At 39.8% G+C, this 13,268-nt stretch overlaps 2 protein-coding genes across 3 annotated transcripts in view; one reads left to right on the forward strand and one right to left on the reverse strand.

The window, feature by feature from the left end:
- The window catches only part of zcchc4 (zinc finger, CCHC domain containing 4), a 91,587-nt gene that overhangs the window by 32,177 nt on the left and 46,142 nt on the right, over positions 1 to 13,268 (forward strand). The window contains exons 4-5 of the mRNA XM_043693667.2: positions 1,669 to 1,944; positions 3,623 to 3,703. Of these exons, the coding sequence (XP_043549602.1) occupies positions 1,669 to 1,944; positions 3,623 to 3,703 (357 nt within the window). The remainder of the gene's footprint in view (positions 1 to 1,668; positions 1,945 to 3,622; positions 3,704 to 13,268) is intronic.
- LOC122551576 (zinc-binding protein A33) overlaps positions 5,176 to 13,268 on the reverse strand; it is a 33,202-nt gene continuing 25,109 nt past the window's right edge. For both annotated transcript variants that reach the window (XM_043693682.2, XM_087986898.1), the window contains 2 exons: positions 10,122 to 10,255; positions 5,176 to 6,820 (listed from right to left, as the gene is read on the reverse strand). In XM_043693682.2, coding sequence (XP_043549617.2) covers positions 6,228 to 6,820; positions 10,122 to 10,255 — 727 coding nt within the window. In that variant the 3' untranslated portion in view covers positions 5,176 to 6,227. The remainder of the gene's footprint in view (positions 6,821 to 10,121; positions 10,256 to 13,268) is intronic.

The following is a 13,268-nucleotide window of genomic DNA, read 5'->3' on the forward strand; positions in this document are numbered from 1 at the left end:
GCATTTGTTAGAGAGTACATGGGTTATTGTTTATGCAGGTAAGAAGCATTATGCACTTACATGAAGTGTGATGGAAACAGAAAGAAACCAAGCAGAAAGCCTCAGGTTTGTTGGGTATTCTCTGTTCTATGTTCTATAAAGGAAGCTTTGAAACTTGGTAATTGTGCATTTGGAATCAGTGACTGAAACTCAGCAGGGACAGGATGAGTGGAAACTGCTTTGTGTATCCAGTTTCAAAACCTAGATTATGTTCAGTGAAGAATCTTTAACAGTAAGTTGCAGATCAGCAACCTAATTGAGGAGAAGCAGAATCTCACTTGCAATGAACGAGGGAAATCAAGAGCTGGATTACTGTCAGCCACCTTATTCCTATCTCCAGGCTTCGCCTGACTTGCAGTTTGGAGAGACAGACTTCCTGATGCAGTGGAGACCCTTTTCTGTATCATCACTCAATCTTTGCTGCCAGAGTGGATTTGCAATTTGGTGCTTTTGCCTTTTGTAATTGATGTTTTTTATATGCCCCTCCGTCACTGTACAGTCCTGTGCCCTGTGGGACTTTGGAAGGTATAAGGATAGACTATACAGCCTCTCAAGCCTGCCTGCCCCATTCCTGTAGGCCTTCTACAATGGAGGCAATACAGGATTCTTCCAGCAGAAAAGATTCCCCTCTCAGGCATTAAACTCTGCCATCTGTGTGAGAATAAAATGCTACTTGCTATTACCCTAAACAGCCAAACTTTCATCGTCCGACTACGACTTTTTTTTTGGTTTGGTATTATACTACAGAATATGGAATCTTACTATCCACAATATCAAATTCATTAATCATCTTAAACACCTCAATTACATTTTTAAAAATTCATTCGCAGGATGTTGGCATTGCCGGCTAGATTAACATTTATTGTCTATCACAAATTGCTCAGAGGGCAGTTAAGGTCAAGTGCATACAAGAGTTGTCTATGATCTCAATCCTAATAATGTACCAGATGGAGTTGCATGTCAAGCCAACAAGTTTATGGTTACTGTTAATTCCAGGTTTATTAATTGAATTGAATTTAATTAATTGAAAATTCCCCTGCCTGATTTAAAATAATGTATGTAGGTTATTGATCCAGACCTCTGGATTACCAGACTAGTAATGTTGTACTGCTATCCCTGTAGTTTCAAAGTAGAATCAATCAATCCTTTTCAAAAGGAATTTTCTGGAAAAGAGGAATGTATTATGAAGGGATAGCAAGAAGAGCTGCAATGTCTTTAGAGATAAACCACTGGAAAGGGTTTGATAAACCAAGCGGACTTTTCCTTTGCAACAGAATTCCAGTAATTTTATTCATGGCATGTGGCATCAAATGCAAAAGCAGCAAATGAAATACTTTGTATGATTTGACAGGGTTTTTAAATTACCACAGTAAAGGTTACCAGTTTGAATATAGGATGACTTCAGCAAAATTCCGAGTAGGTGCAGTTTCCACTAGGCCTGTACATTTGATTTCAAATTTTGAATGATGCTAACTTTAAGGTGGAGTTCAAGCACTCAACAGGAATTGTAGAGTATGTCTATGTGAATAATCTCTGCATACATTTTGACTTTGTTTCTAACTGCTTTCTTTCGGTTCTTTTGTTGAAGACACAATTAAATGCATAGATTATTTGCATGTTTTCCTGCAGATATCAGCAGTTTGTGTCTTTACCCATGGAAAATAGAACGTTCTGTTCGGACTGTCAGATTTTGCTGCTTCCTGATGAGTTGGACCAGCATTCGTCACACCATCGACTGGGACATGTGTCTCTCTGTCAGCTGAAGAGACCCAGCCTCTTGCTGCTTCCAATAGAAAACAAGAAGACAAATGCTCAGTACCTGTTTGCTGATCGCACTTGCCAATTCTTGTTGGATTTAATTGTTTCATTGGACTTTAGAAGGGTGCTGTGTGTTGGAACACCACGGTAAGATTTTTAAAAATCTCCCTTTACTGCAACAAGCTGAACCCAGTCAAGAAGCTTGCAATTTCCCAGATAACTGTCTGACTTTGTTTGTGATTTTGTGAGCTAGTAATACCAGCTGACACAAAGCCACTGAACCTTTATTATACCTGAACAGCATTTTCAAGACAAAATGAAGCAAAAATCTATTTAACTTTGATGGAGATTTTAGCATAATAATTTTCAAGTGTGGTAACCCTAATTTGCTGGATTTGCCAAGACTCTTCACCATGCAGACTCAGGTTTAAGACACATTGGAGCAGGTTACAAGCACTCCAGTGCCAGTGTCGGTGACTGACACATGATTGCACAGTTGTTCCTGACTTGTGTAACTGACTTTACTGTAAAGTGTTGTTGTGTAGAGGATAGGTACATATTCACACATACAAGTTATTCAATCAGACGGTTAGATGACCCTGGTCTGATTATACAACCACTTGGTGATCCATCTGGACTTTATTGTAGAAACCCCAAATCAGACTGTTGCAAGTGTGGAATAGGTGAGGAGGAAAGCAGTAAGTTATTTTCCCACTGTCCTCTTCCTAACAGCGATGACTGTATAGGGATGCATTTATCCTGGCATTGGCTGCCCTCTGGCTCACACATCAGCTCATTCTAAAAGTGTAACTGAGAGGCAGCAAGCCATTGGATTACAGTGCATTTTTCCAAAATAGCTAAAATCCATGCACTATGGTGACACAAGTGAGAAGTAGAATTGAAATATTTACTCTGAGGAAGTGAACAGTTCTGAACTTAGAACTTGCCATCAACTTCTATAAATCTTTTGTAATAATTTGCATATAAATTGTTTCCATTTGTCCCAGATGGAATTGTCCTGTGAACTTTCTTTTAAGTTTAGTTTTGTCAGCATGAGTATCTGATATCAGTGTTGCCTTGGTGCACTGAGATCTGAATCTTGTTGACCACAAACAATTCGGTTGAATACACACTCCTGAGTTGAACAGAGGTTAGATAAAGACATGGTTTGACAATTTAAATATTTTAATGAGGCCAACAGCCTCTTATTTTATGTTTTCAGGTTTGCCAGATGTTGCAAAGCCCAAATGGAGGCAAGAATAATTTTGAGGGGAAGATAAAAGCCTTTACAGCCCACTAGCACTGGATGTAGATTTGAGGCAGCAGGGATGCTTTTGTCCTCCCTTTCCTCGCTCCCATCCAATCAATGTCTCACTTCCCATCCTTGCCAATGTCTTGTTCCCCAACCACAAATCTGTCCTCCCAAAACCTTTACCTTTGGAATTCCTTGGGAGTAGGGATCAGGCATTCCTCAAGCACTTTGAACATGGATTGGATCCACTTAGTCCTGAAGTCGCTCTACCTAATTGGAAATCAAGCCTGCCAATTAGACTGAACATGTCAAATCCATAAAGTGTGTGTGATAAAGTCAAAACAGTATTGTATCGGGGAAACTTGTTCTTTTCTGAAACTTATCTTCCCACCCTTCAGCAAATGTTATGCACCCCTGTTAAATATCTGCATCTGAAATGACTTTTTTTAAGCAGGACTAATATGACTGACGAATGTAATACAAAATTGGATATTACATTGAATTCATTTGTTAACGTATAAACATACATCTTGCTTTATATGTTTAATGAGAACCCTTTGGATTTATTTTCAGTCTACATGAGCTAATAAAGGTGCGCCAGTCCGAAAATAAGGAACCGTTTATAAAGACTCAACTTCTGGACATTGATTTCAGGCAAGTTTTATTCAGTTTCTGTTTTTTAATGTTTAGAATTTATTTTTGCGCTTTTTAAATTGAAGTATATCCATACTGGGAAATTCAGCACTTCTTTCTGCTGTCACCCATATGAGCATTAAGCACTCCCAGTCAGCATTAGCAATTGTTATGGTGGAGAAGGAGGCCGTCTGGTGCATTATTTGTATGCCAGCTCGCTGAGTAAGCAGTATTAATTGTTTTGGTGAAGCCAGTGTACTTTAACTGAAACCTCGGTACCTTATCTGAATTGGAGAACTGTTTTTCCCCACTAGATAATTTTAGGACCTCTCCAAATGCAATTAATATTTTTGAGTTGTTTGAGCAAGTACACCCATCGGGTATTGAGAATGTTCAATCTTAACTGTTGCAAGAAATTTAAATGATCAGCTCAGAAAGGAGAATTATGACATTTATCCTGAGCTTAGACTGGATCTGACTGGGTTATAACTCGTGCATTTCTTTTGTGTCACCTGCTGAGGTTTGTATATATAGTGTTTTTCTTTAGGTGGGCTTTGCTGGCAAGGCCAGCATTCAGTGCCCGCCTGAGCAGTTAAAAGTCAACCACATTGCTGTGCGTCTGGAATCACACGATTGCCACGCTAGGTATGGACAGCAGTTTCCTTCCCTAAAGAACGTTAGTTAAGCACTAATGTTTTGTCTGACAATTAACAATGATTCACAATCTTTAATGGACTCTTAATTCCAGATTTTAATTGAACTCAAATCCAAATATCTAACCCGAATCCTCAGATCATTATATAGATCATAGAACATTACAGTGCAGTACAGGCTCTTCGGGCCTTTGATGTTTCGCTGACCTGTGGAACCAATCTGAAGCCCATCTACCTTCACTATTCCATTCTCATCCATATGCCTGTCTAATGACCATTTAAATGCCCTTAAAGTTGGCGAGTCTACTACTGTTGCAGGCAGTGCGTTCCACGCCCCTACTACTTTGAGTAAAGAAACTAGATCTGTCATCTGTCCTATATCTATCAGCCCTCAATTTAAAGCTATGTCCCCTCATGCTAGCCACTGCCATCCGAGGAAAAAGGCTCTCACTGTCCGCCCTATTTAACCCTCTGATTATTTTATATATCCCAATAAAGTCACCTCTTAACCTTCTTCTCCCTAACAAAAACAGGCTCAGGTCCCTCAGCCTTTCCTCGTAAGACCTTTCCTCCATACCAGACAACATCCTAGTAAATCTCCTCTTCACCCTTTCCAAAACTTCCATAATTTGAAAAATCTGTCAAATTGTGAATAGTGAACTTGAATTTTTTGTCCTATGGTGCCACAATTAGATGCAAGGACAACATGTATACTGCTATGACAATATCAAATTCTAAATTTTTCATTCCTGTTTCATTGTACAAAACAAAATGATTCAGTTGTTTGTTTTGTTATCTTTACTATGTAAAACTGCAGAAAAATAAGTTGTACTACATAGCTTAGGTACTGTTCTTTTGTATTATCTAAATACAAAGTTGATCAAAATTTATCAATACATCATACTGAGTTTATTAGAGACACAAAATCGTGCAGCAGAATTTAACAAACACATTTTAACTAGAGCAGCAATTGTTTTTACATAATGCCTGTTAACAGCTCTGGATTATATCAAGTGTATTTGTTTAGGTTTGCAAGTTGCATTAGTGTTTCTCGATGAGAGAACTCATTTAGCTTTATTTTTCTTGTTTAATAAATATTGGCAAATGAAAGAAATTGAGCAAAATTCAGAGAAAATTAAAATTAAAGCCAAGCTAAGTAAGACACTGAAATTCCAAAGCAAGAATATGAAGTTAACCTGATGCTAGAAGTCACAAAGTTAGTGAACTCAGTCCACGTCTAGGTGGAAATGAAAAAAAGGAGTGCCTCGGGTGAAGCCAAGGGATCTTTAGAACCATCAAACATGAGGAGAGGCTAAAACAAAAAAAAACATGTTTTAAACTCTGGCTGTTTAAACATCAAATTTATTTATGCTTTGAACAAGCTTTAAAATAAAATATTTGCTGTTTTTGATATGTATTTGAGATCTTTTAAAGCATTAATCGCAAAGAATTGATGCACTATTAAAATAAATAAGCCCCAATTTCATGTGACCTTAAAACCTGATACAATAAGATGCTTGCAGCAAACAAGTCAAAGGATTGCAATTTACGGAAATTTAACTGAATACTTATTAAATTATAGTTATCAAAAAGCAGAATAATGATGTAACGGGAAATGACTTTTTTCAAAAAGTGTTCATTCAACAAAGGGAAGGTATTGGTTGATCACTTGTCTTTACGGGTATATGAGAAGAGTCTATGGAACACTGGTTAGATTGGTAAGTAGGAGGCATAGATCTGTATTGCTGCATTCTGTGGATAAATCTGCAGCTAAAACATTCGGAATAGTTTCATAATTAATCAGACTTGGCTCCATTTAGCAGGGGTTACTACAAACGTTACAGTATTGTACAGTTTGCTGGAGCAGTAATATACCTGGCCATACCTGCTTTTTAAATTTCTAGTTTGCATATCTCCAACTTATCAGAGCAGGTAGGACCAGCAACAAATGGAAAAAGATGAAAAGCAGGATAGATTGGCTCAGTAAAATGATGGTGCATTCTGTCAAAAAGACTTGATGTGATGTTGGAGAATTCTTGAATCAACTTCATGCTGTTCGCATTGTAAAATGCAGCAAGTCCTTTCTCATAGTCAATATACACTCCCACCTTTTCCAACTTAAAGGGCTTCATATTACAGTTGACATTTCTATCATTATGCCAAGCTAAAAGTTGGTTAGCCTTTAGTTCAATGCACCACGACTGTCTGTTTCTTCCCAACTTTGTGGACTTGTGCTTCCCTTTCCGATCGATGGATCCATACGCAATTCCAACACACCATTGTGCAGAAGACTTGACGTCCACCTCCCAGTAATGCTTTCCTCTCATCAGGCCTTTGGCAGCTAAGACATTACAGACTTTGTCAAATCGCAGAGGGCTCTCAGGAACGTTTAGTGACTCTGTGGCTACAGACATGCAGGTTAAGTCCTTTGAAACTAGCACATTTTTATGTGCTGATGCAGTGTCAAGGAATACTGGTGAGTATTCTAAGGATGCAGAAAAGAAGTTACAGTCAGCATTTCCAGCAAGAGCAGCTACCTGGTAAATTGATTAAAAATCAGTCAAATAACAAGTATAATATGATCATTCTTAGAAAATAAGTACATTGGCAGTCACTGTACTTTCACTGTTCTTTTACTCCATGTTTCAGTGTCAGTTAATGTGAATTGTTTGTAGATTTAAAGTTGAAGTAAATAATATTCTCCACCTTGCAATCTGCTTTGACAAAAACTAATTCAATTTTTTGCATACAGAATCAAACTAATGTTTGACAGTTGAGTTAAAATGAATCTTTTGTTCTAGAAAAGGGAGTTTTGATGTCAGCACAACTGCAAAGTGTGAGAGATAGGTCAGTTCCATGTCCTGAATGGAAAGTAGACTCCCCATCAAAGTTGTATATGAAATGGTTTGGCTGTGCCATATTAATGTTTTATTTTAAGTTGTCTTTCCTTTATAAATGACAATTTGTAACAGCATAAAAAGTTATAATTGTGAAATAATTTTTTGACCTTAAATATGTTATTTCTTAAAGATCAGCTATCACATTATCTGTTATTTTTGCTGTGCCTACGTAAATGTGACAATAATAAATCAGAAAAATGCAGATTGGGTAATTATCCTTTTGAATTTTTTTTAAATTCACTCTTGGAATGTAGGCATGACTGGCATTTATTGTCTGTCCCTCATTGTCCTTGGGAGGATGGTTGTGAACTGCCTTCTTGAACTTCTGTTATTCATGTGATGTGATATATATGGTTCAGTGGTCTTTAAAGGGTCACTTATTCCACAGATTGCTTATCGATTAAGTAATTTTCCACCTCACGTACTCTTACTCCTGATTCATAAGTTTGAAACTATACCCTTGCTGCTGAATCCTGCATTCCAAAGAATGATTTACCGTGATCAATTTCATCAAATCCTCATCCTAATCTTAAAACTTTAGTCAGTCTACTTAGAAAAAGGTAAAGGATGGTGCAGTTACAGAGTCAGAGAAATATACAAGCACAGAAACAGACTCCTCACTCCAATCTGTCAATGCCAACCAGATATCCTAAATAAATCTAGTTCCATTTGCCAACACTTGGTCCATATCCCTCCAAACTCTTCCTATTCATATACCCATCCAGATGCTGTTTAAATGTTGTAATTGTACCAGTGTCCACCATCTCCTGTGGCAGCTCATTCCATACAAGCACCACCCTCTGTGTGGAAAAAATTGTCCCTTAGGTCCCTTTCAAATCTTTTCCGTCTCACCTTAAATTTATGCCCTCTAGTTTTAGACTCCCCAACCCTAGGGAAAAGACTTGTCTATTTCCCTTATCAATGCCCCTCATGATTTCATAAGCCTGTATAAGGTTACCCTTCAGCCTCCAATGCGCCAAATAAAAAAGCCATCGTCTATTCAGCCTCACCCATTAGCTCAAGCCCTCCAAACCTGGGGGCATCCTTGTAAATCTTTTCTGAACCCTTTCAAGATTCACAATATCCTTTTTAGAGCAGGGAGACCAGATTTACGTGCAGTATTCCAAAAGTGACCAAACTAATGTCCTGTGTAACACAACTTGTCCTCCCAACTCCTATACTCAATGCACTGACCAATAATGGCAAGCATATCAAATGCATTCTTCATGATCCTATCTTCCTGCCTCTCCACTTTCAAGAAACTATGAACCTGCACTCCAAGGTCTCTTTATTCAGTAACACTCCCCAGGACTTTACCACTAAGTGTATACATCCAGTCCTAATTTGCCTTTCCAAAATGCAGCACCTCACATTTATCTACATTAAACTCCATCTGTCAATCCTCGGCCCATTGGCCCATCTGATCAAGGTTCCGTTGTAATCTGACTGTCCATTACATCTCCTTCAATTTTAATGTCATCTGCAAACTTACTAATTACATCTATGTTTACACCCAAATCATTTATATAAATGACAAAAAGCAGTAGACCCAACACTGATCCTTGTGGCATACCGCTCATCAGAGGCCTCCAGTCTGAAAAGCAACCCTCCACCACCACCGTTTTCTACCTTTGAGCCAGTTCTGTATCCAAATAGCTTGTTCTCCCTGTAATCTGTGTGATCTAACTTTGCTAACCAGTCCACCATGAGGAATCTTGTTGACCACCTTGCTGAAATCCATACAGATCACATTCACCATTCTGTCGTTATCAATTCTCTTTGTTATTTCTTCAAACAACTCAATCAAGTTCATGAGACACAATTTCCTGTGCATAAAGCTGTGTTGACTACCCCTAATCAGTCTTTGCCTTTCCAAATACATGTAACTCCTGCCCCTCAGGATTCCCTACACAAACATGCCCACCACCGATGTCAGGCTCACTGGTCTATATTTCCCTGGCTTTTCATTACCACCTATTTTAAATAGTGGCACCACATTAGCCAATCTCCAGAATTCTGGCACCTCGCCTGCAGCCATCGATGATACAAATACCTCAGCAAGGGGCCCAGGAATCACTTCGCCAGCTTCCCACAAAGTTCTACGGTGTACCTGATCAGGTCCTGGAGAATTTATCCACCTTTATGCATTTTAAGACATCCGGCACCATCACCTCTACAATAAGGACGTTTTACAAGATGTCGCTGTGTATTTCGCTACATTCTCTGACTTCCAAATCCTTCTCCACAGTAAATACTAATGCAAAATACTCATTTAGTATCTCTCCTATCTCCTGCAGTTCCACACATAGGTGGTCTTGCTGATCTTTAAAGGGCCCTATTCTCTCCCTAGTTACCCTTTTATCTGTAAGGTGTATGTAGAATCCCTTTGGATTCTCCTTTAACCTATTTGTCAAAGCTATCTCATGTCGCCTTTTTGCCCTCCTGATTTCCTTAAGTACTCCTACTGCCTTTATAATCTTCTAAGGATTCACTCGATCTCTGCTGTCTATGTCTGACACATGCTTCCTTCTTATCCATTAAGAATACAGTGGCCCTACATGTTAATACATTAGTATTACCATTTCTACATATTAATTTTTCATTAATGAATAGACAAACCACATAATATCATAAAACAGCAATTTTCTTTACACTTATTACAGAGTGCTGGAAATGTGACGGATATTCATTACTGGATTTGGCTGAATTGGCCTCAATAAAACAAAGTTCTCCGATAAGATTTCTGTAGAATTACTTTTTCCCTGGTTTCTTTTTACTGATCAGCCTAACAAAATGTTTGAACTGAACCTTAACTACAATTTAGAGGAATATAGAATAAACAAGTTGAAAAGAATGTATGAATAGTTAAGATGTGGCACATTATACCTAATAAAAATGTCTTCCTTTGCAGTTGCGAATGTATGTTGGTTGAAATGTTCCGTATGAGCTTTGATAACTTTTGAAATCTAATTTCATCAATTTTAATGGCCTGGAATTCATTCTCCGTTTTCTTTGCATAACTTGGAATAAAAAGAACATAATAGATTACAGTTGGTGATCTATCAAGCATCAAATGAAAACCATAATTATTATTAGTTTCTATTTAAACGTGTTTCATAGAACATAGAAAAATACAGCACAGAACAGGCCCTTTGGCCCACGATGTTGTGCCGAGGTTTAATCCTAATGTAAAATATAGTAATTTAACCTACGCACCCCTCAATTCACTGCTATCCATGTGCATGTCCAGCAGTCGCTTAAATGTCCCCAATGACTCTGCTTCCACCACCACCGCTGGCAACGCGTTCCATGCATTCACAACTCTCTGCATAAAGAACCTGCCTCTGACGTCTCCTTTATACCTTCCTCCTAATATCTTCAAACTGTGACTCCTCGTACCAGTCAATCCTGCCCTGGGGAAAAGTCTCTGGCTATTGACTCTATCTATTCCTCTAATTATTTTGGACACCTCGATCAGGTCTCTTCTCTTCCTCCTTCTCTCCAGAAAGAAAAGTCCGAGCTTATTCAACCTTTCTTCAGAAGGCAAGCCCTCCAGTCCAGGCAGCATCCTGGTAAACATTCTTTGCATCCTCTCCAAAGCCTCTGTATCTTTCCTATAGTAGGGCGACCAGAACTGGACACAATATTCCAAGTGTGGTCTCACCAGGGACTTGTAGAGCTGCAGCAAAACCTCGTGGCTCTTAAACTCGATCCCCCTGTTAATGAAAGCCAAACCACCATATGCTTTCTTAATAACCCTGTCCACTTGGGTGGCAACTTTTGAGGGATCTAGTTCTTGTACACCCAGATCCCTCTGTTCCTCCATGCTGCCAAGAATCCTATATTCAGCATTCGAGTTCGACATGCATCACTTCGCATTTATCCAGGTTGAACTTCATCTGCCATTTCTCAGCCCAGCTCTGCATCCTATCCATGTCGCGCTGCAGCCTGCAGTTGCCCTTTGTGCTATCTCCGACACCTCCAACCTTTGTGTCCTGCAAATTTACTAAACCACCCCTCAACCTCCTCGTCCAAGTCATTTATAAAAACTACGAAGAGCAGAGGCCCAAGAACAGAGCCCTGCAGGACCTCACTCAACACTGTGGGCGGCACGGTGGCACAGTGGTTAGCACTGCTGCCTCACAGCGCCAGAGACCCGGGTTCATTTCCCGCCTCAGGCGACTGACTGTGTGGAGTTTGCACATTCTCCCCGTGTCTGCGTGGGTTTCCTCTGGGTGCTCCGGTTTCCTCCCACAGTCCAAAGATGTGCAGGTCAGGTGAATTGGCCAGGCTAAATTGCCTGTAGTGTTGGGTAGGGGGTAGATGTACGGGTATGGGTGGGTTGCGCTTCGGCGGGGCGGTGTGGACTTGTTGGGCCGAAGGGCCTGTTTCCACACTGCAAGATATCTAATCAAATCTAATCTAATCTAATCTAAATAAACAAGCCAACGGTGGCAGGAGTTTTGCTCTGCTTCTAAAAGCAATGAAACTATTCTTAAAGAATGATCAGGGAGTAGGTAGGGCCGATCAGGGGTAGCGGAGGGAACTTGTGCGTGGAGTCTGAGAAGATAGGGGAAGCCCTAACTGAGTTTTATGCTTCGGTTTTCACCAAGGAAAGGGAACTTGTTGTAAATGAAAACTTAGAGGAGCTGGCATACAGTCTTGACCAGATCAAGATTGATGAAGTTGGTGTGCTAGAAATTTTGGAAAACATTAAGATTGATAAGTCCCCAGGGCCAGACCAAATTTATCCTAGACTCTCCGGGAAGCGAGAAAGGAAGTTGATAAGCTGCTGGCGAGGATATTTGCCTCCACGCTCTCCACAGGTGTCATACCGGAGGATTGGAAGGAGGCGAATGTTGTTCCTCTTTTCAAGAAGGGTAATAGGGAAATCCCTGGCAATTACAGACCAGTCAGTCTCACGTCTGTGGTCAGCAAAGTTTTGGAAAGAATTCTGAGGGATAGGATTTATGACTATTTGGCAAAGCATAGTGTGATTAAAGGCAGTCAGCATGGCTTTGAGAGGGGCAGGTCATGCCTCACAAATCTTATTGAGTTCTTTAAGGAGGTGTCAAGACAGGTCAATGACGGTCGAGCAGTGGATGTGGTGTATTTGGACTTCAGCAAGGCATTTGATAAGATTCCCCATGGTAGGCTCATTCATAAAGTCAGGAAGTATGGGATACAGGAATTGTGGATGGAAAGCATTCTGCCTGGAGGTCAGTGTTGAGTGGGGTCCCGCAGGGCTCTGTTCTTGGGCCTCTGCTCTTCGTAGTTTTTATAAATGACTTGGACGAGGAGGTTGAGGGGTGGTTTAGTAAATTTGCAGGACACAAAGGTTGGAGGTGTCGGAGATAGCACAAAGGGCTACTGCAGGCTGCAGCGCGACATGGATAGGATGCAGAGCTGGGCTGAGAAATGGCAGATGAAGTTCAACCTGGATAAATGCGAAGTGATGCATGTCGAACTCTAATTTGTTGAGCAGAAAGTATTTCACCCAGAAGCTAGTGGGGGCTCTAAACTCACTACTTGAAAATGTGATGGAGGATAAATCCCCTATCTGTTATTAAAGAAAAAAAGCTTGGGGTGCCATGACCTGAAAGGCTATAAACAAAGATTGGAAATTGAATGAGATGAGATATCTCTCTTTTTGGTCAGAGTGGACATGATGGTCCGGTGGCAGCCTGTGTGACATAAATTTGCTGTTTCTACCAGTATTTACAATATTAAGTGTCAAAGTAGGGGGTAGATGTACCCCAACATTCGTGTTTCTTAGGTTTTTCGACTTCTGTCCCCGTTTTGCTACACGTGAGCATAACAGAAATAAGTACTTTTAAATGGGAAATGTATTTATTTTACAAGGCATTCCAATTCTTGTTTTGTTGTTACTATGCGGAGGTTGAACCCCTCTGTTAATTAAAATCACACACCAGAATCATTCACCTTGCCTTGTAATCTGCTGAAAGTGTGAGTGAGGGCACTGTTTAAAGAAAAATAATAATTTATTTTCCTAACTTTAACAGTGAACATGAA

The sequence above is a fragment of the Chiloscyllium plagiosum genome, unplaced genomic scaffold (assembly GCF_037043375.1).
Source record: "Chiloscyllium plagiosum isolate Xiang-an unplaced genomic scaffold, Cpla_swu_hap1 HiC_scaffold_1, whole genome shotgun sequence".
Lineage (NCBI taxonomy): Eukaryota > Metazoa > Chordata > Chondrichthyes > Orectolobiformes > Hemiscylliidae > Chiloscyllium > Chiloscyllium plagiosum.